Raw genomic sequence first — 21,954 nt, 5'->3', positions numbered from 1 at the left:
CAGGATGTGAGGTAGGGGGTTCAGAGGTAGGTTTTAGCTGTGTTGTTATTCTGGTTATTATGTTATTGCTATCGTACCTGTTGTGTGAGATCATTCAAACCTGCAATAAAAGCCTGTTGTTCCGGTGAACAAGTCTGGTGCTTGTATTTTTCACCTACTGACACCTAGTGACCAGTGTAGAATACCGCATATCACAATTGGAATGGGTCTTCTGAATGCCTTATATTTCTATTTTAGTTCATTTAGCCATTTTTGTGATGGAAAATGCTGCATTTAGGCAAAAAAAAAGCCAAATTTGCTTAAATATGTAAAGTGGTGTGAAAAAGTGCAGCGCAGCACAGCAACGGCTCATCCAAGAGGTCACAAAAGACCCCACAACAACATCCAAAGAACTGCAGGCCTCACTTGCCTCAGTTAAGGTCAGTGTTCATGACTCCACAATAAGAAAGACACTGGGCAAAAACAACCTGCATGGCAGAATTCCAAGACCAAAACCACTGAACAACAAAGAGAACATTAAGGCTCGTCTCAATTTTGCCAGAAAACATCTTGATGATCCCCAAGACCTTTGGAAAAATACTCAAACAAAAGTTGAAGTTGTGTTTCCCATTACGTCTGGCGTAACATTTGACAAAAAGAACATCATACCAACAGTAAAATATGGTGGTGGTAGTGTGACGGTCTGGGGCTGTTTCGCTGCTTCAGGACCTGGAAGACTTGCTGTGATAAATGGAACCATAAATTCTGCTGTCTACCAAAAAATCCTGAAGGAGAATGTCCGGCCATCTGTTGGTGACCTCAAGCTGAAACCAACTTGTGTTCTGCAGCAGGACAGTGATCCAAAACACACCAGCAAGTCCACCTCTGAATGGCTGAAGAAAAACAAAATGAAGACTTTGGAGTAGCCTAGTCAAAGTCCTGACCTGAATCCTATTGAGATGCTGTGGCATGACCTTAAAAAGGCGCTTCATGCTGGAAAACCCTCCAATGTGGCTGAATGACAACAATTCTGCAAAGATGAGTGGGCCAAAATTCCTCCACAGCGCTGTAAGAGACTCATTGCAAGTTATCACAAACGCTTGATTGCAGTTGTTGCTGCTAAGGGTGGCCCAACCACTTATTAGCTTTAGGGGGCAAACACTTTTTCACACAGGGTCATGTAGGTTTGGATTTTTTTCTCCCATAATAATAAAACATTCCATTTAAAAACTGCATTTTGTGTTCAGTTGTGTTGTCATTGACTAATATTTACATTTGTTTGATGATCTGAAACGTTTAAGTGTGACAAACATGCAAAAAACTAAGAAATCAGGACGGGGGCAAACACCTTTTCACACCACTTGTATGTCGACAACCGCTTATGTCGACGTAAGTCAGCCAGTCTGAGGTATGTTGTCTGTTTTCTGTTGTATTCCTACCTCCATTACGTCCTAGAAAGAATTGCATTCTGTTCCTAGTTGTACCATCTCTGTAGTGTATGTGTTTAATTCAACATTATGTAACATTATTATACATAAACAGCAAACATCGTATTTTGGATTGTGGTCGGTTGAGTGAGCACAGCCAATCAAAAGTCACATTGCTAGCAGATGACCGTATACGTGCTGCTTTGCACTCGTAACACTTACGTACTAGCCTACAGAGCGTAACCTAACGTCTTCATTGTGTCCACCCAACAGGTGTCTGATGGTATACAAAGAAGGAGGGGGGGAAGTGGGCGGAGTAAGGGCTGTATTTAAGACGGGGGTCTTACTCGTCCTCTTCATCAGTTGCCTTTTGTCTACTCTGTCTCTGCACCTGAGCCTCCGGCCTGCCCTCGCCCGCCAGTCAGGTAAGACGATGACTGCGAGGCAAAAGTTTAGACAGGCTATGTCATGATATTGAACGAGAAGGTGTCCATAAACGTTTGACTCGGTGCTGCAAGTGGCTTATCCAGTCAGGGGGATCACGTTGTCTGGCCTGCTTGCTCTACCAGCTTTGCGTTTCAGCTGGTTCACATGTCCAGCTTGAGCGAGCATAGCGGAATGGAGTGATGAGGAAATAGAGCAAAGCTGACAAGCAGTGCAGTCCGTGTCCCTGTTTAATTATACCCTGTAGCACAACACCAACGGCTGCTCTTCCTCTTCTTCTTCTATGTGCAGAATGTCTTTGCCCAACTCTGAGAACAACTCCACCCTGGAGAGCGCCATGCAGCTCCTGATCCAAACCTTCCACAAGTACTCCGGAAACGAGGGCGATAAATACACACTGAGCAAGCTTGAGCTCAAAGAGATGCTCACCACAGAGCTCGGCAACTACCTGGGGGTAAGTCCAAGGTGATGAAGGTGGGGGTGGTGAACTTGCCATGGACAAAAAAAGTGACTTTTTTCTATCTTGCTGGTGCAGCACGCCCAAGACAAGGAGGCGGTGGATAAGGTCATGTGTGATCTGGACTCCAACGGGGACGGCGAGGTGGATTTCACCGAGTTCATCATCCTGGTGGGCGCCCTCACTGTGGCGTGCAACGACTTTTTCCTGGAATACAACGAGAAGCCCTGCAAGAAGTGAACGTAGCGCACACAGCGCAGCACTCCATCAAGAGAGAGGACAACACGCGTCTGAATGTCTCTTTTAATTCCATGTTTACATTCCATCTCTGTTTGGGTTCATGCCTTTTTGTAACACTTTCAAGCTCTGGAATCCCCCCTGGAAAGAATAAATGTGGTCTTTGTTCAAACAGCACTCGTCTTGGCCGTCATCTGTTGCGAGAAACGGCCTCTAGATGATAGCAGGTGGCCCTAAATTAAGATCGGAGTGCTTCACCATGGCTTATTTTTGCCACCAAACACGCGACTTGCAATTGGCTTGTGGCCTACAAGGTGAGTTCAAGACTATTGCAGCAATTTGAATTCAATTTCAGCACATTTTTGATTAATAGAGTTGTATTTCTGCAGTAGAACTCGTATGAGTCGACATCCCTGTCATTACAGCTGTGAAATGAGTCTAGGAGTCTCTAGGACAGTTTATAATTAAATTCAAACAGGAGTAGATAACGTTTGTAATGCCAGCACTGGAGAGAGCGATTAGCTGCCAACAAAGGTTTAGCAAAGTCCAATTGATCTCTAATGAAGAACTCTTCGGAAACACATTTCCTTGTCACTTTGTCATAAGGAGACAAGGTGATAATAAAGGATTTTTGTTTGCTGACATGGTTTGTGCAACATTTCAAAAGGTGAATTTCGTTTGTTGCAGAGAAAGGGGGATAAAAACACAACGAAAGGATCTTCGGTCGTGTGCCGAAGCCTTGAAGGGAAGTGGCACTTCCTTCCCTGTTGCCCCTCCCACCTTTCTTCCTTTGATTTTATTAATGTTGACATGACGGCAAATCTGCTTTTGCAAAAACCCGCAAGTGATAATGATGAGGTTAACAATGGTGCAACATTTTGACATAAACAGAGCCATTTTTCATAGAAATGACCTCTTTTTGCAAGAGCTACTTTTACAAAATGAAAATGGCCAAGAGCTACTCATTTTGCAACATTTATTTTCATAGCGTATTTTAAGCCAATCAAAGCGAATATGCTCGTTTGACCAGAACATTAACAAAATGCGAGTATCCACAACTAATTTTGTATTTAAGAATGCAAGTCTTTCTCGTGTTCTCACATTATTAACTGAAAATCTGAATGAAAAGCATGCTTGCAGGCGCCTCATGGTCGTGGGGGGCTGCCTAGTGCCCGCAGGCACCACCCTGGTGACCCCGGGCTGATATATGATACGAAAGGAGAACCATAACATTTTGACAAAAACATAATTTACTTACTTTTTCAAAATCACGGGTGAAACTTAGAGGACCATGGAAGAGCAGCTTGATGGCGCTCCAGCAGGACCCCAGGCAGTCGGCAAACCTGGTGTTCTCCACCGCCGCCGACGCCCGGTCAGCCATCTAGTCCTTCGAATCTAACCACTTTTCGGGCTATCTGCCTTAGAACTCTGACTGCCACGCACACACGGGCGCGTGTCCCGCGTTTTGGCCAATTAGCCGCCGCCCGACTGATGATCACCGCCCCCCAAATGGCGCACCAAACTAAAGCTTTTTAAGGCGTCACCCAGGAAAGATATTTTTTGTGACCTTTTTTGCAGGGTGCAAAACTTACATCACTCTCACAACAACAGGAAGTCTCACACGGCAGACACGCTTGTTTTGGCTTTGTGAAGGGAAAGTGGGTGGGAGACGGTGGCTATAGGTTGGCTGCTGCAATGGGGGCGGAGCTGATCAGCGTTAAAAAGCAAGTATCGGCATATGTCAGTACCGTGCTTTTTCAAATCATCCGATACTGATCGGTACACCCCTAATTATTATTATACATTCATATTACAAATCTCTCGTTGTGTGTGTGGGTTTTCTCCGGGTACTCCGGTTTCCTCCCACATTCCAAAAACATGCATGTTAGGTTCATTGGAGACTCTAAATTGTCCATAGGTATGAACGTGAGTGTGAATGGTTGTTTGTCTATATGTGCCCTGCTATTGGCTGGCAGACCCCCGCGACCCTAGTGAGGACAAGCGGCATAGCAAATGGATGGATTATTACTACATTCCAATTATTTCATGCGTAGAGTGGAACCTCAGTTTTTGACAAACATGTGACACACTGTCCCAGCAGGCACACGACATTGAAATAACGATGATAACTGTTGAATTAGGTCATGACATTGCAAGCGACACAAGCACAACGTTGAAACAACACGGGTTGGCTGACGTTTAGTCACTGCTGGGTTCTGTCGTTGATTTGACCATCGTATTTTGGTCACTTCTTAACTAATGCTCCAAATTTGAACCCTTCATGAAACGACTAGACATCTGGACTCTATAGATTTGAAAAAACAGAATTATATAATAGCAGAGGCGTGGACTCGAGTCACATGGCTTGGATTTGAGTCACAATTTTGAAGACTCTGGACTCGACGATATCACGAAAGAATTACAACTCGACTTGGAATTTGGCAGCAGTGACTTGGAACTTGAGTCTGACTTTAGTCTGATGACTTGAAAGTAATGGAGATTTTCAGTGAGTGTGTTGAGTAAAATGGGTCCCAATTCAAAGTATTCACAAAACATTATTGTTATTGTGTCATTGTGTCACAACATATTTTCCCACAGAACATGCCTCACTGAATGCATCTATTAACGTCCAATCAGGTTTAAGAACAAACAACGAATGTGTGGATTACATAAATACTGAATGCTATGTCAGCATTCTTTTTATGTCTGTGTCTTGTCACACTGGTCTTATTATATTTAAAAAAACACAACACAACATGTATTTATTGTATGACTCAAATGTAATAGATAACTTTTACTTGGGAGACACTAAACAGTGCCGGTGACTTGGAAGGACCCAAAAATTTCAAGCCTGTGACTTCGGATTTGCTCCACCTGTCTTGTCTTGACTTGAGACTTGACTTGGACTTGCATATCTTTACTTGACACTTGACTAGAGACTTGAGATTAATGACTTGAGACTTGCAAAACACTGACTTGCTTCCACCTCTCCTTTCAAATTTCATACTCATTGTGTGAAATTTGCCAACCAGTGACCAGTTTTGTTGTATATAAGGTTTTAATATTGTATTTGGTTAACTTACCGTAATTTCCAGTGTATAAGACGCACTGGTGTTTAAGCCGCACACACTAAATTGAGAGAGAAAAACAGATTTGTACATATATAAGTTGAATTGGACTATAAGCTGCACTAGTCCACGTCATAAAATGTCATATTGTGGCGAGGAGAGCTCTCCTCTGTGAATCACCACCTTATCGTGGTGGAGGGGTTTGTGTGCCCGAGTGATCCTAGGAGCTATGTTGTCTGGGGCTATATGCCCCTGGTAGGGTCTCCCAAGGCAAACAGGTCCTAGGTGACGGGCCAGAGCAAGAGTGATTCAGAAGACTCTATGAATAAACACAAGAGAAGGGACCGCACCTCCCTCGGACGTGGTATACCGAGGCTTTCATCCGCGGGGCCCGGTCGGGCCCAGCCCAAACAAGCTACACAGGATCTCCCCCCCGTAGACCCAGCACCTGCGGAGGCAAGCAAAAGGGTCTGGTGCATTGTGCTTTGGGTGGCAGTCGAGGGTAGGCGCCTGGGCGACCTGGTCTTCAGCGGCCAAATCTGGTTCTTGGGACATGGAATGTCACTTCTCTGGCGGGGAAGGAGCCCGAACTTGTGAGGGAGGTTGAGACATTTCGACTAGATATAGTCAGACTCACTTGGACTCACAGTTTGGGCTCTGGAACCAAACTCCTCGAGAGGGGCTGGACCTTGTTCTACTCTGGAGTTGCTGCAGGGGAGAGGCGGCGAGATGGTGTGGGCTTATTAATAGCCCCCCGGCTCGGTGCCTCTGTGTTGGAGTCGTGCCCGGTTAACAAGAGGGTCATTTCCCTACACCTTCGGGTTGGGGAAAGGGTCCTGACTGTTGTTTGAGCGTAAGTGCTGAACGGCAGTTCACAGTACCCAGCCTTCTTGGAGTCCATCAGAGGGGTGCTGCAGAGCACCCCAACTGGTGACTCCTTCGTTTTACTGGGAGACTTCAACGCCCATGTGGGCAATGACAGTGTGACCTGGAGGGGCATGATTGGGAGAAACGGCCTCCCCGATCTGAACTCGACTTCTGTGCGAACCACAGTTTGTCCATCACAAACACCATGTTCGAACATAAGAATGTCCACAAGTGCACTTGGCACCAGGACACCCTAGGCTGCAGGTCTATGATCGAGTTGTAGTCGTATCATCAGACCTGCGTCCGCATGTTCGGGACACGCGGGTGAAGAGAGGGGCTGAGCTGTCAACTGATAACCACCTGGTGATGAGTTGGATTAGATGGCGGGGGAGGATGCCGGACAGACCCGAGAGACCCAAACGTGTAGTGAGGGTGTGCTGGGAACGTTTGGCAGAGTCTCCCGTTCGTCGAGTCTTCAACTCTCACCTCCTGGGGGAGGACGAGGATTTTGAGTCTGAATGGGCTCTATTCCGTGCCTCCATTTCTGAGGCATCTGATCGGAACTGCGGCCGCAAGGTGGTCGGTGCCAGTCATAGCGGCAAGCCCGGAACCCAATGATGGACACCAGAGGTCAGGGCTGCCGTCAAGCTGAAGAAGGAGTCCTATTGGGCATGGATGGCTTGTGGGACTCCTGAAGCTGCTCATCGGTACCGGTAGGCCACCGGCACGCGGCTTCGGCGGTGGTCGAGGCAAAAACTTGGGTGTGGGAGGAGTTCAGTGAAGCCATGGAGCACGACTTTCGGACGGCCTCGAAGAGGTTCTGGCAAACCGTCTGGCGCCTCAGAAAGGGAAAGCAGTGCCCGGTCCAGACTGTTTACAGTGGGGACGGGGGCCTGCTGACCTCGACTTATTCAACATTCTATCAATATTGTGTGCCTGCTGGGGTATTTGTGGCAAAATTTCCATTGAAAACTGAATCGTACAAAAACCCAACTGACCCCGTATTTCGCATTGTTTTCTTCATGTAAAACAATACTTATTCTCAATCAAATGTCTTTTGTGGTAATATTTCTGGATGTCTGGAACAGATTTATTGGGTTTGCATCATTTCTTATGGGTAAAATGTATTCAGTTTTCATACGTTTTGGTTTTAGTCTGACCTTTTGGAATGGATTTGTGACAAAAACCAAGGTTCAATGGTTTTTAACATTATTAGAGCCCTCTAGACATGAAACAACACTCCTATTACCCAATATCATAGACATAATAAGATCAAATAAGCCATTTAGGACATAAATAAGACTCGTGCTCGTGTTTGTTGCTGTAATTGTGTTCTGGTGCTGGGGAGCTGAGTGAAGAGACGGACAGGAAGTGATATCTGGGGTTAAGAGTTTTAGCTTGGCATGGGTTACAGCTGCAACAGTAGCCGTGTTAGGGATTATTGGGCCTGTTGTGAGATTATTCAAGCCTGAAACAAAAGGCTGTTGTTCCAGCGAGCAAGTCTGGTGTTTGTGTGTCTTCTGAATGCCATATATTTGTATTATAGATAATTTGGCCATTTTTATGCTTGAAAATGCTTAATTTTGGCAAAAAACTCATACAATTTGCTTAAATATACATATTTTTGAGTAATAATAGGCCGTATTCAACCACGAAACAGCATGATTTATTTATTCGTTGATATATTTTTGAAAAACCGTGATAGAGTGAAGTGGCCATCGGGATTACTGCAGGTCAAAGTGTCGAAAGTGCGGTCCAGGGGCCATTCGCAGCCCACGCCTTGTTTATTATTGCGCCATGGCACATTGTAGAAATAAAATGAAACACTAAAAAAACTCATCAAAAATGTGAAAAACACAGCAAAAAAGCACCAAGTAAAGAAAAAAGATGACATGCTGATAATGATTACAAGTAGTAACACAAAGCTTTGGAGTTAAATATTTGTAAATAGGCTTTTTTAAGCCTTTTTTGCCAACTAAAAAATATATATAAAATATCAAAGTGGCCCCCTGCATCCTTTGATTTTTTTGTATGCGGCCCTCAGTGGAAAAAGTTTGGACACTTTCTAAGAGAATTGTATTTTTCTTTAATGTTCCTGAGTACCACTAGATGGAGCCTGCTTACTACCAGTGGTACTTGTACCACAGTTTGAGCATTGACGACATATTACAAGACATAGACAAAAGTTTAGATCCACTTTCCCATGTAGCTGAATGAATAGGTGTCTCTAAACTTTTGACAGGTGCTGAATTTGGGTGAAAGACGTGTCAAACACTCCAACTTCCCACAACCTGTCCTTGGCTGTGCCTTCCACCCATGATTGTGTAAAATCCCAGCAGTGGAAAAATTACAGTGTGTGTGTAAAAAGGAAGCTGAGCAGCCTCAAAATTAGAAAGGCAGGAAATGGTTCTTTCTTTCATTCTATCCTGTGGCACAAGATTAATGGGAAATGTGGGAAAAAACCCTCGGTTTTAACAGCAGCTACTGTGGAGTGAACACACCCCTTTAAAAAATAGATTTACCAGTAGCATGACAAAAGTGTGCCTTAACTTTTGACGGATACTGCTACATTGACTGGGCACTTCAGGTGCACCTGTTTTTTTTAGGCAAGATGGAGGGACAAAAGGTATGCCATCATTTTGCCTCAGTTTGCGTACATTTTCCGGCGAGCGGACAATATGGCGCGCATCTAGTGTTATTGATACACTGTGTTGCAAATGTGTTCTTAATGTGCAGTCGTCCCTCGCTGCATCGCGCTTCATATATCGCTCCCTCGCGGTTTGGTTGACTACAGGCGATTATTAGTTAAAAAATATTGAAAAACAAGTCATATGCAGTATTCTGGTCACTACTAGGCATCAGTAATGATACATTTAGGAGACATTACCTGCAGTACGTCAGCCATCAAACCTATTCTTAACATTAGAATAAATAAATTGGAGGCTAACTCGTTAGCTTGGTACACACCTATTCCGCCTACAAAGACCACTATTAAAAACCCCCCAAAAACTTCCAACAAGGTTTTATATACATGCTGTGAGCACGTAGTAACAGGTACATTCATGATAACATGCAATACTTACAGCATTTTGCAGTACTTTGGTCCTTTCAAGCATTAGCGGAACTTCCTTCCTGGGCGCATTGATTTCACATAGCAACATAGAAAGGAACGCTACACCTAGCATTAACGTTTCCTGGTTAGCTGGTGTGGTGTGTCAAGGTGTCAATACGCTAGTAAAGTAGTTCTTCAGTGTAACGATGTTAATATTAATAATAACAATGTTGCTGTAGCTTGGTTAAAATGCACCTCACATTATATGTAAATAGAGCGTTATTGGTGCTTTTTGGAATTTTTTTCAAAAGTCTTTATAGGCGGAATAAGTGTTTTCCCATTACGTGCATTCTTAGCTGCGCCTTTTTAGGTGTTTTTATATCTTTAAACTGCACAGAAATCAGAAAGACATACGTGTTCATGTCTCACATAAGAATTGTGGATAATGGGCATGTTCCAAAATACTGTGCAGTTTACCTTGAAATGAGGCGGCCGACTCTGGTGTCACTTCAGGGATCCCGTAGCCTGCACACATGTGATGTAAACAAAGCTAGTAGTATTGTCGTAGTGTGTATCTGTGTATGGCAGGTTAATGTTAGACAGGCAGTCCTGTATATCAATCAAGTGACAAACGTCATAGTGAGGATGGATGATCGGCTGATGCCCACCTTTTTTTTTTTTAATGCCATACGATCGACCCAAAATTACAGTCAAGATACTGAAACAAGGAACTTTCCTAATGCTAACGGTGAGTTATTATTGCTTATCATGTCTACTATATGAGTGTTACTTCATGCCTACAGGGCTCTTATAATGTTAAAAAACGCTTTCTCTTAACTTTTTTCTAATTACAAAGATATTCCATTTATTAATATTGAATCCTACTTAGGGGAACGTCACCTATCGTGGTCGGGTCTGGAACCAATTAACCGCAACAAAATGAGGGACAACTGTAGTTTTAATGACAAAACGTCCTTGTTAGCATCCTGTTAGCTTGCCACTACATGGAAACATGAACCGGAAGTCAGCTCCATTGCCCATCGATGATGTTATTAGCGGTTGACTCTCAAAAATGTTTCTCATTTTTGGAGTTATATATAATTATTATTAGTTATAGAATTATAGTTTTAGTTATACATGGATAAAAATTCTAAATGCATATAAGTTTGCTTTTACCTTCATTGAAGGCCTACCTGCTCCCAAGAAGATCATCATGTTTTGTAATTATTTCTTGAATTCAATAAGTGTTTCCCACCTTCTTATCAAAATGCCGGCACTTGCAACTTTCTTTGGCTCCATTTTGGGTTATTTTGCAGCCACGATCAAAAGAAAAGCAGAGACTTGAGGTGACAAACACTGTTGAATTCGAGAACTCATGGCAGGAACAGGAAGCTGTCGATCTTGCTACCACATCGGGAACAGTCACGTCTTCAATGAAGGTAAAAGTAACCTTAGATGTTCATTTATTTATGTGCATTTCCGATTGTTTTCTGCATGTAAATCATCATTCTATCATTTTTGGCTTGATGGACGGATTATTATTGTTATTTCCTGTGGGAAAAACTGATTTGGGTAGTGTCCGTTTCGAGTGAGACCCAATGGAATGGATTAATGACGCCAACCAAGGTTCCACTGTGCTGTATATGCACCTTATGTACTACACAACACAAATTAAGTCCTGCAATACTCATAAAACACCAGTAGCGACTTCTTGCTCCCTCGCCATGACCTCTCTGTCAGGTGTCTTCAAAGGATGACTAGTTTTACTTTATTTTAGTTTTATTATACAGTGTTTAACTTATTTTTACACTTATATGACAGTCAACTTTGGAGGTTCCACAGTAGTTCAACGGGGTTAACTTTCGAACTCCAGGGTGCAGCACCAGTCAAAAGTATATAGACACCTTCTCATTCACTAGCATGAGAAAGTGTCTCTAAACTTTTGCCCGTTACGCTGTGTGACGTAAAGCATAGAAATATATTACACAAACACACTCCTGCAGTAGTCTGAACCTACAACCTTTTATTGGCCTGCCACAGTTGGGCAGGATGAGTGTTGGGGGGGTGCAGGAGCAGATTTGGGAAGGTGAAAGGCAGGGAGGGTGTCATGGTTGGCTGTATCAGTGACCAGAAAAGGAAACAGAGTGGATGGATCAGAAGTCAAAGAGACACTTGAGTTTTCGTGTCCGTGTCGTCTCCGTCGCTTTAGGGACGGTCTCGAAATTGTCAGATCCTCCAGAGTTCATGTGAGTGTAAAAATAAGCATCAGCTGACTTGCGCTCTTGCTCGGGGCCCACATGATTCAGAGTATGTAACGTATATAATTTAGTGTCATGTATCCCCCTCCCCCACCACCAGACACTATGCATCCTCTTTCCTGCTGCACTTTGTGACTCATACGCCACAGTCCATCCTCGTGTCATTTCTCTCTCTTTATTGAAAAATTCATTCAGCTGCGCTCCCCCGCTGTAGCGTGTGCCCGAAAAAAGCCTTTAGCTCGTCTGCCGCAGGACGTGTGAGCAGAGTGGATCTGTAACAGGCATTGCCCCGACGACATGTGTTTTCTTTGAAAAGCCAATAAAAGAGGAGAGGATTGGAAAGAGGATATGAAAGATGATGAATAGAGGAAGTGGGAGTGTATTGTCTGGATGGATGGATGATGTATTGGAATATGGGTATGCATACACACACTCGCACGTACAGGGGACCAGGAAGTGATAAGGCAGGAATGTGGTGAGAAAAAGAGACAGCAAGATATTAAAAAAATGAAGAGTGGCAAGGAAAGTTGGAGAAAAACAAAAAAGGCAAGACGAGTCAATGAAACGAAAAAGAGGAGAAGATACAAAGGAAAAGGAAAGGTGAGGAGAAAACAGAAAAAGAAGACAAAGAGACGAAAGGGAAGGAAGAGCGGAAAACAGGCAAGAACAGGAAAACAGCATCGAGGACAGGAAAGGAAGGCGAGGAAAAGAGCAACATGGCAAGATAAGGAAAACAAGAAAGGAAAGGAGGAAAAGAAAACGCGAAAATCAGGCAGGAAACAGACAGGAAAATTAGGAGAACATGCAAGAAAAGGAAAGGAAAGCGAGAAAAAGAACAACATGGCAAGATAAGGAAAACAAGGAAGGGGCGTAAAAAAAAGGGAGGCAAGGAAAAGAAAATGAGGAAAACAGACAAGAAAAAGAAAAGGAAAGGAAGGTGAGGAAAAGTACATGGCAAGATAAAGAAAACAAGAAAGGAAAGGAGGAAAAGGGAGGCAAGGAAAAGAAAACAAGGAAATTTAGGCAGCAGGAAAAAGACAAGAAACTTAGGAAAACATGCAAGGAAAGGAAAGGAAAGCGACAAAAAGAGCAACATGGCAAGATAAGGGAAACAAGGAAGGGCAGTAAGAAAAGAAGGAAGCAAGGAAAAGAAAACGAGGAAAACCGGCAGGAAAAAGACAAGAAAACAGGCAAGAAAAGGAAAGGAAGTTGAGGAAAAGAAAATGGCAAGATAATGAGAACGGAAAGAAAAGAGGAAAAGGGAGGGAAGGAAAAGAAAACGAGGAAATCAGGCAGGGAACTGAAAGGAAAACAAGGAAAACAGGCAAAGAAAGCGATGAGGAAAGGAAAGGAAGGCGAGGAATAGAACATGGCAAGATAAGGAAAGCAGGAAGAGGGAGGCAAGGAAAAGAAAAATGAGGGAAGAAGGCAAGAAAAGGAAAGGAAAGGAAAAGGAGGAAAACGGTGTCGAGGCTACAAAGGCGAGGAAAAGAGCAACATGGCAAGATAAGGAAAATGAGGAAAACGGGGGAAGGAACTGTCGAAAGAAGGAGACAAGGGAAGCAAAATAAGGAAAAGAGGCACTGCAAGAAAAGTACGAGGAGGAAAAGAGAGGCGAGAAAGGAAACAATAGTCATGGTAGAAAGTAGAAAGACAAAGAAGAGACCAGGAAAGGAAAAAGAGAGGAGAAAAACCATGCAAGTGAAGGTAGTAAGGAAAGAGGGCAAGAGGACATTGAGATCAGCAACGATGGGAAATAAAACATCAGTGGACCTACATTATTTCTTTACACATAGAAGCTCATTCTCATGTGATTCCATGTACATCTAACTCCTCTTGGGAGTAATGCAGGTCCATTCATCATCATAACAATGATCATCATCAGGAGGTCTGATTCTCATGTTGGAAGGTTCTGATCTTCTCGTCTTGTCTTGATTTCTCTCTCACATTCAATCTGGCTTGAGCTTCTTCTTAAATACAGTATTTGCTAGTCACTTCATGGGGGAGTCATTCCAAAACAGAACGGAAGTCTTATGATTTCAACCTCTCTCCTTACTGACGGCGGTCTGGGGAGGCGGGGCGGGAGGAGCGAGCAGGGAGGGTCAGCCCGCTAAGGTTAAGAGTACAACCTCCATTCCTCTTACGAGACAAAAACAAGCTGCGAAAAAAGTTCCTAGAAACGGGGCTCACTTGCTGTTCCCTTCCAGTCCCATAGATCCAAAAAAAGCCCCCTTACACCTCTGACTCAAGGGGTGGAGGGGCGGGTCAGGGCGCTGTCCCATCAGCGTGCTCGTCATGTGTGTATGTGCGTGTGTATGTATGTGTGTGTGTGTGTGTGTGTGTGTGCAGTGAGACGCCGCTCAGCCCGGCATGTGGATGCTCTTGGCTGTGTAATTCTGGAAGAGCGGCTGCAGGAACATGCCCATCGTGCCGAACACGCACACGAACACAAAGATCCAAAGGAAGAGGCGGTCGATCACCATGGCGACATACTTCCAGTCCTCGCTCACCTGTGGACAAAGAAGTGGGGGGCAAGGGGTGTAGGAGACACAGATTAGCCACCCTCTCTAGCAATCCCTGCGCCTGGAAGCACGCGGCGGGTTAATGGAGGTGAAGGGTTAATGCGAGCTGGGACTCGTGGAGACACGCAGCGCTGATGAGGTCTCGGCGCCAGTCAAGGATGAAGGGAAGGACGTGGGACCAGAGAGAGTGATGGAGGGCAGAAAGACTGACATCCCCCCGTATGATGATGGCTCAAGGAGGAAGAGGAGTGGGAGGACAGACGTTGGCATGGTAACGTCAGTGATGATAGACCACAGCAGTGTATGTTAATTACGACATCCTGAACACCTCTGACCTTTAACATGGCTGCTGCTCACGTCATGTGCTGTAATTACATGGCTGTTTTGAATATTTAGTCGGCCACGATTATATCACTGCCGTCTGCAGGATGCCATTTTGCATTAAATAAGCAGATTTGTATTTTGGAAGGATGCCCGATGCTCCCTTCAAATATGCAGTATTTCACAAAGGTGAGTACATCCTTCACATTTCAGTGAGCATTTTTATTGCACCTTCTCAAGGGGCTTTACGAGACAAATGAAACCTGGCTACAGTTGAACCCGCCCGATTGGTGGACTCGTCATAAGTCTGCTTGCACTGGGGCCAAGATGACATCATTGGATTAGTTGTATAAATGTGCATGTCATTTTTTCAGGGAGACAAAAAGTAAGCAAAAAACATCAAAAGCAAAACAAATCTGTTTAGAAACACAATTGACTTCTCTGCTGTCGCTTCTTTTTGTGTTCTTTTTTTTAATTTCACAAGCAAGACGGAACACAGCAGCACCCGCCGCTCGTTGAGTAAAACGATACATACTTTCATGTTACTAGGGGTGTAATGATTCATCCCCTACATCGATGCATCGATTTATATTGCTATGATCCATCTGTGGTCGATACCAGAAAATAATGCATTGGATATAAGCACGGGAGGCTTTATATAGATGTGTGTGTGTGTGTGTGTGTGTGTGTGTGTGTGTTTTTTTTTTAATGATAAAGACGTTACATGTTACTTGATTCAGTCTGTCTGTCTGTGAAGTCATGGTCTTTTGAGTATGTGGTGGTCATGACAGTGGAAAGTGCACATGTGAAATACAGTTGATTCGCTTCTTCTTTTGGTCAGTTGAGTCACTTCATGCAGTGTTCATTTTTAACTCATCAGTCCTCATTTGAAACTCCTTTTAAGTGACATTTATGGGAACAATATGCAAAGTAAGGATGTTTTATACACCTTTAGACGGTAGTTTATGGTCTAGTAGCAGTGACGTCATCATCCAGCGCGGCGTGTCCAGGTCAAAACACGTATGCTGCACCGTTCTTTCAAATGGCTGCTCTGATCAGGAGGATTATCAGCACAAAAAAGCCCCTGCTTCCATCGGCCCGTACAGGTGAGAAGGTTTCACCTAATTGAAGATACTGTACCATACCACATTCATATGCTGAGGAATTTCCATAGTGTCCCTCATTGGGTGCAAAGTGCAGGTTTGGATTGCACGACTTAAAGTAAATAATTCATCATGGCAAGCTATACCACCCTCTGTTCATCCTGATTTTGTGTTGCATTTTTAACTCATCTTTTGAATTCATTGATCATTTATTCTTACGTCTGTCAGCATTATTAATCATTGAATCATCGTTGAATTTTTGGCTAAAAGGTTACTGAAGGGATTTAAAGTTACTGAATCGTTTCAGATCGTATCATTCTAAATAAACCAATATCGTCCTTGAATTGTATCGGCAACAATTTGAATCCTTATTAAAATGAATCGTCACACCCCTACATGTTACAGTCTCCAAACGTGTCCAATAAGACCAGAAAAAGTTGCTAGTGTTTTTTTTTTAAAAAAGATAATCCAGAGAGGATGCAGTGTGGTTTTCATCATGGTTGTGGAAAGCTGGACAAGCTCTACACCCTTGGTAGGGTAATGGAGGGTACATGTGCTTTGTTGAGTGGGAAAAGGCATTTGACCGTGTCCCTAGCGGTGTCTTGTGGGGAGTGCTCCGGCAGTACGGGATTGGTGGCATGCTACTACGTGCCATTTGGCCCTCGTTCAACCGGAGAAGGAGCCTGGTGAAGGAGCCAGATGAAAAAAACATGTTTGCGGCATCTAGCAATTGTCACCCCACCCTTTACTGCCACCTACAGGACTGAAGTGGAAAAGATGCAATTTCTGCCTTCCATATCTTGGCGCCCACTGTGTAAATGCGCAGTACCGCAACTAACACGATTGGAGCAGTATGTTTCAGCACGTGATGATTTGTCAAGTCTGCTCTGTACTGAGAGCTATTCTAGAATGTTCCAAAGCCCTTATATCGGATCTTGCATGGTAAGTGCTGGTGAGTGTATAATGTAACCTTGACTTGCTATTTTCAAGTATCTATATCCTCAGCTCTAAATAGACCTACAGAAAGATGATACTCACGCTCTGGTCATCATCTTCACTTTTCATGTGGTTGGCGATGAAGCGCACTCCTTCCACAGCCTCCTCAAAGCCCGGGCAGGCTTGAGCCAGGATGGCCTGAGTGAGAGCCTGACCTCCTGCGGCTTGCTTCCCTCGTTGCAGGTTCCCAGAGCCGCCCTCTCGACTCTCTCTCACCCTGTTCAGACCATCCATGGACCCCCCACCTGCACCCAGATCGCCTCCAAATTGTTTGACAGACGCTCTGTTCACATAGCAGGTACAAGGGTCACTGTCCTCTTTGTTGAACACTCCTGTTGTTGTGGTCCCCCCTGAGGTTCCACCACCACCGCTGTTGCCACCACCCAACCCGAGCCCCACCATGAGGGCCCCTGCCTCCCCTCCGCGCCCACCCTCCTTCTGCTCCTGGGCTCTCCGCCGTTGGCGCAGCCGCTGTCGCTCGCAGCTGTTCCTGGGCTGGCGCATGAAGAGCAAGGCGGGCAACTTGTTGAGGAAGACCACCTTGACCCAAGGAGGCATGGTGTGTGTGGTGGGTGAACGGTGGTGCACGTTGAGCACGCACACGCTGGTGACGATGGAGAAGGTGACCAGTACCATGGTGAACATCAGATACTTCCCCACCAGGGGGACGTCAAGGGAGGTGGGCGGGACGATCTTGGAGATAAGCAGCAGGAAGACAGTGAGTGCCAGAAGCACGGAGATACACAGCGTCATCTTCTCGCCACAGTCAGATGGCAGGTAGAAGACCAGGATGGCCAAGGAGGTGATGAGCACGCAGGGGATGATGAGGTTGATGGTGTAAAAAAGCGGCTTGCGGCGGATGATGAAGTCGTACGTGATGTCCACGTAGGCGGGGTCCGCAGGGTTCTCGTTCCGCCGACCCGGCAGTGCGATGATATCCCACTCGCCACTGGGCGTAAAGTCGTCCATGCTGGCGACGTCAGCGCGGAGCACCAGATCGATTTCGGTGCGGTCATAGGTCCACGAGCGGAAACGCAGTGTGCAGTTCTGCTGGTCGAAGGGGAAATGTTTGACCTCAATCTTGCAGGCCGACTTGTAGATGGCCGGCGGTAACCAGAAGATGCTCCCGTCGTAGGAGACCACCGCATTGGAGTAGAAGGACACCTCGTACACTCCGTCAGCACTGAAAAAGAAGGAAAGAGACAGGAAGTTTCTTTTTCCCCTGAAACATTTATATTGTAAACTAAAAGAACGACAGCAGGCTGTGTTTCTCCCTCTGAGCATAGAGAACACAGGAACATGACAAATCTCATTATGCAAAAGCAGTTCACCAAACTACATTTTGCAGACCACCAAATATAGCAACACACACACACACACACAGGGAGACATAGCTGCACAGCCTCCCACACACACTCACTGGCCACTTCTTTAGGTACACCTGCAGCCTTAATGCAAACTGTCATAAAATCTGGCTTTATCATTATAAATACTGTATAATACAGACACTGTCAGAGAAGAATTATCAAACAATACCGTATGTTTATTATTGCCGTTTGCAGTGTTTCTAATATCTAATTATTTTAATATTTTCTAAATTTCTCATGTAACTAAGGCAAATCACAACAATACAGCAACAATACATTAATACCTCTAACACTGGCACTTGCATCCATAGACAGATAGACACCGCATCAAGCGTCACCGCCATAGCGCTGTAAATGAATACAAGTAAATGTACTTACTTTCATAAAGCGCCTTCCTACAAAGAAACTTAAATTAATTCCTCTTGTTTATACATTCACACACACACTAATATACTTTACTTGGGAAACAGTTGGGCACCAAAAACAACGTGATTGTTTTGTTTCCCAATTATATTAGTTGTCGCAAAATAGATTTACGGATGGCATAGATTACACATGTCTAACGTGTGACTGCTGAAAAATAGGCCGACCGGATGTCGACACGTTCCGCACATGCATTGAACCCAGTTCAACCGATTGCGTTCCGGGTAGGTATTGCGCAGTGACAATCACTACCCTTGCAGTTGGTAATGTTGTAGACTCTAAAAATCAAAACTAGAGATGCAATTTGAATTTTGACCCAATTATTTAAAAAAAACAAAAGCAAATTAAACCAGTGGTTACAGATGGACTTGTCCCTAAAAGGTTGAGTTCTTATTACTAAAGCTGAAGGAGTATCGCGGCTCACTTATGCAGCTCTCTCCTTGCTTCTTGACATTAAAACTATTAAAAATATTGACTGAATACTTTTTGATTTCATCTGGAAAAATCGTACACATATTAAGAATGGAGTTGTTATGAATGACTATGAGCACAGGGGGCTTACATTTCTAGACTTTGCCACCCTTAATAATACTTTTAAAATTAATTGGGCTCAGCACTTCCTTAAAAATCCAGTCTCAATTTGAAATTTCATTCCACATCACATTTTCCCTATTTTTGATGGTTTAAAATTTATTCTGAACTGCAATTATGATGTAGACAAACTTCCTGTGAAACTAGCAGCTTTCCATAGACAAGTTCTTTTATCTCGGTCTCTAATTTACAAACATAACTTCTCACCCCTTATTTGGAATAATAGAAAAATTGTATATAAAAATAAGTTGATTTTTAAATAAAAAAAACAACAACATTAATTTGGTAGGGCACCTGTTTAACGCAGAGTGACTCCTGTTTTCTTATAAAGAATTTCTATCTGTCTACATATAATTTTCCAGTACCCCCCAAGGAATTTGCCAGTTTTTGATGCTATCCCTTCAGGCACATTCATGCTTTTTAGAAACCTTCCTGACCTTCCACTCCCTTCGGTCTCTCTGCGTGACCCAACTGACTCACCTATCGGAAGGATATGTTTTTCACCTCCTCGTAAAAATAATAGCCACTTACGTGCCTTATTCAGGAAGATGCTGTCTGTACCTCACGTGTAATATCTTACTGGAATCGCTTTGTGTATGACATTGTCTGGAATAAGGTATGAATGATTCCTCACAAGTACCTCATCACTAACAAGGTGAGGGAAGTATCTTATTCACAAATATTATCCTGCTTATCGTTTCATGACCAAATTTAGGAGAGATACTGTATGAATACGGACTGCTCTTTTGGTGGGGACCACCAAGAGACTGTTTTACAACTTTTCTGGCATTGTCCACACTCCAAAAAGCTGTGGAAGGACTTCAGCAGTTACATTATTGATCACATCTTGAAGGACTGTTTTGTAATGTTGTTTTTTTGCTTTTATAGAAGATCTAAGAAAGAAGAAAAGGCTTGTTTTCTTATAAATCTATTGATTATTTGGGCCAAATGTTTCATCCACAAATTCAAAAATAGCAGTAAAAAACCCAATTTCATTTTTTTTCCTCAAAGATGTTGAACAACATATTCAACTTAAAAACAAATCTGACAACAACAAGGCTCTCAAAACATTAACAATTTGTTGTGATTTAAATGTTTTTATTTGATGTAACCCCTGGCTATGTTCTTTGGTTTTTGTTATTTGTATACATTTATTGTATACTTGCTTGTTATTAATAAAGATTGTTTTTAAAAAAAAGGTAATGTTGTAGACAGGCACAGCCATACCCACCTATGAGGGTCCTGAAGCCCGGAAGTACAGTGGCCTTATGGTAAAGAAAGTGGTAAGCCATTAGTTGTGATTACCATATCAATGGAGAGTTATCAATAGCAGTACCTGTATTCTTTGATTCGATTTGTTCAAAAGAGGCATTTGTGATTCTTACAATTATGGAAAGTTGCATACACTTATTTTTCCTCGTCTACGACATACAGGTAAAGTGAAATGGCGACATTTGAAGTCGGCTCGTATCTACCGCCACCTACAGGGACTCGGTGGTTAATGATATGGTAATGCATTTTCTGAATTAAGGAAAAGGCTTCTTGAGACGTCATCTGTACTTCTGTGAAGAAGGTGTCGGACGTTTCGCTCCTCATCCGAAGAGCTTCGTCAGCGAACTAATAAGTGCTGGTAGCTTAGGCCTTAAATACAGTAAGAGTGGGCGGAATTGGTGTGCCAACACCCTCCTACTATTGGTTCCTTACACTAAGCCTGGGCGGAGTAGTGGTATAATTCTATCCTGCTATTAACACCTCTGATAAAAGGGAAGTGTCGCTCCCTGAATTGGGTATGAACGACTCTGATACTGGCTCGTTAGCATCTATTGTTCTGGCTCGGCCCTGCCTTCACCTCATTTGCAAGACTAAGAGCTGTGGGTTTTGGTCTCAGTAACCTGCTGAACACAGGGTCCAAATTAAACCTCAAACCACTATTCCGATTCAATGATGGGTTCTGTTGTTTGACAAAAATAGCTTCCTTTACTCCTCTTTCAAACCATCTGTTTTCTTTGGCCAACATCTTTACCTCGCTGTCCTCAAAAGAGTGATTGGTCGCTTTAAGGTGTAGATGTACTGCTGATTGAGGACCACTAGAATTGTCCCTGCGATGTTGATAACGCCTTTTTTGGAGCATTTGCTTAGTTTCCCCAATGTAGTGCTCTTTGCATTCCTCATCTTTACAGTGGATGGAATAGACCACATTGCTTTGTTTCTGGTTTGGAGCCTTGTCCTTTAGGATGCACTAATTTTTTTGTCTCAGGGTATTTACTGGTTTGAAATAGGTAGGAATTTTGTGTTGCCATAAGATCCTCTGGAGTTTTTCGGAGACCCCCGCTACATAAGGGACTACTCCGCCCAAGCTTAGTGTAAGGGACCAATAGAAGGAGGGTGTTGGCACACCAATTCCGCCCACTCTTACTGTATTTAAGGCCTAAGCTACCAGCACTTATTAGTTCGCTGACGAAGCTCTTTGGATGAGGAGCGAAACGTCCGACACCTTCTTCACAGAAGTACAGATGACGTCTCAAGAAGCCTTTTCCTCGATGGACAACTCCTGTACGACTGAGAGCCTACACAGATTTTCTGAATTAGTATTACTGTCATTTCAAGAGCTGGTCAAAACGTTTGACTTAGAAGCTACATGAAGAAATGAAACACATCAACAGACTACACGACATAGGTCTCAATGGAAAACTGTTGCCGAGGCTAAATACAGTATTAGCTTGCGTTTGTTTGTTGTCATAACTCGAAAACGGCTCAATATTATTATACGAATCGAAGTGGTTTTATATAGCATGACCCAATTCATAATCTGTTTCGTTTGAGTGCAAATATGGCCAGGTAA

The 21,954-nt window shown here is 43.6% G+C and overlaps 2 protein-coding genes and 1 long non-coding RNA gene across 5 annotated transcripts in view; 2 read left to right on the top strand and 1 right to left on the bottom strand.

Moving 5' to 3' along the window:
- The first annotated feature begins 918 nt into the window (after positions 1-918).
- On the top strand, positions 919-2,712 carry s100t (S100 calcium binding protein T). Of its 2 annotated transcripts, XM_054780792.1 has the most exons (3): positions 919-1,831; positions 2,142-2,304; positions 2,386-2,712. In XM_054780792.1, the coding sequence occupies exons 2-3, from the start codon at positions 2,143-2,145 to the stop codon at positions 2,545-2,547; spliced, it is 324 nt and encodes a 107-aa protein (XP_054636767.1). In that variant the 5' UTR covers positions 919-1,831; position 2,142; the 3' UTR covers positions 2,548-2,712. The 2 variants fall into 2 exon arrangements, with proteins under 2 accessions (XP_054636767.1, XP_054636766.1); XM_054780791.1 differs by lacking the exon at positions 919-1,831 and having other exon boundaries at positions 1,949-2,304.
- Positions 2,713-10,082: 7,370 nt separating this feature from the next.
- LOC129184665 (uncharacterized) lies at positions 10,083-13,069 on the top strand. The gene is made up of 2 exons (XR_008571933.1): positions 10,083-10,279; positions 10,848-13,069. It is a non-coding gene; the product is annotated as an uncharacterized LOC129184665 (long non-coding RNA).
- The window catches only part of chrnb2 (cholinergic receptor, nicotinic, beta 2), a 44,606-nt gene continuing 34,186 nt past the window's right edge, over positions 11,535-21,954 (bottom strand). For both annotated transcript variants that reach the window (XM_054780787.1, XM_054780788.1), the window contains 2 exons: positions 16,774-17,914; positions 11,535-14,299 (listed from right to left, as the gene is read on the bottom strand). In XM_054780787.1, the coding sequence (XP_054636762.1) occupies positions 14,150-14,299; positions 16,774-17,914 (1,291 nt within the window). In that variant the 3' untranslated portion in view covers positions 11,535-14,149. The remainder of the gene's footprint in view (positions 14,300-16,773; positions 17,915-21,954) is intronic.

This window comes from Dunckerocampus dactyliophorus, chromosome 7, assembly GCF_027744805.1.
Source record: "Dunckerocampus dactyliophorus isolate RoL2022-P2 chromosome 7, RoL_Ddac_1.1, whole genome shotgun sequence".
Taxonomy (NCBI): domain Eukaryota; kingdom Metazoa; phylum Chordata; class Actinopteri; order Syngnathiformes; family Syngnathidae; genus Dunckerocampus; species Dunckerocampus dactyliophorus.
The sequence above is the reverse complement of the archived record's forward strand: the minus strand, read 5'-3'. Positions and strand labels throughout refer to the sequence as shown.

Excerpts from the sequence above, each read along its gene's own strand:
- s100t (XM_054780791.1), top strand. The coding sequence starts at position 2,134 with ATGTGCAGAATGTCTTTGCCCAACTCTGAGAACAACTCCACCCTGGAG. Across the intron at positions 2,305-2,385 it reads AGCTCGGCAACTACCTGGGG|CACGCCCAAGACAAGGAGGC; the intron begins GTAAGTCCAAGG and ends TTGCTGGTGCAG.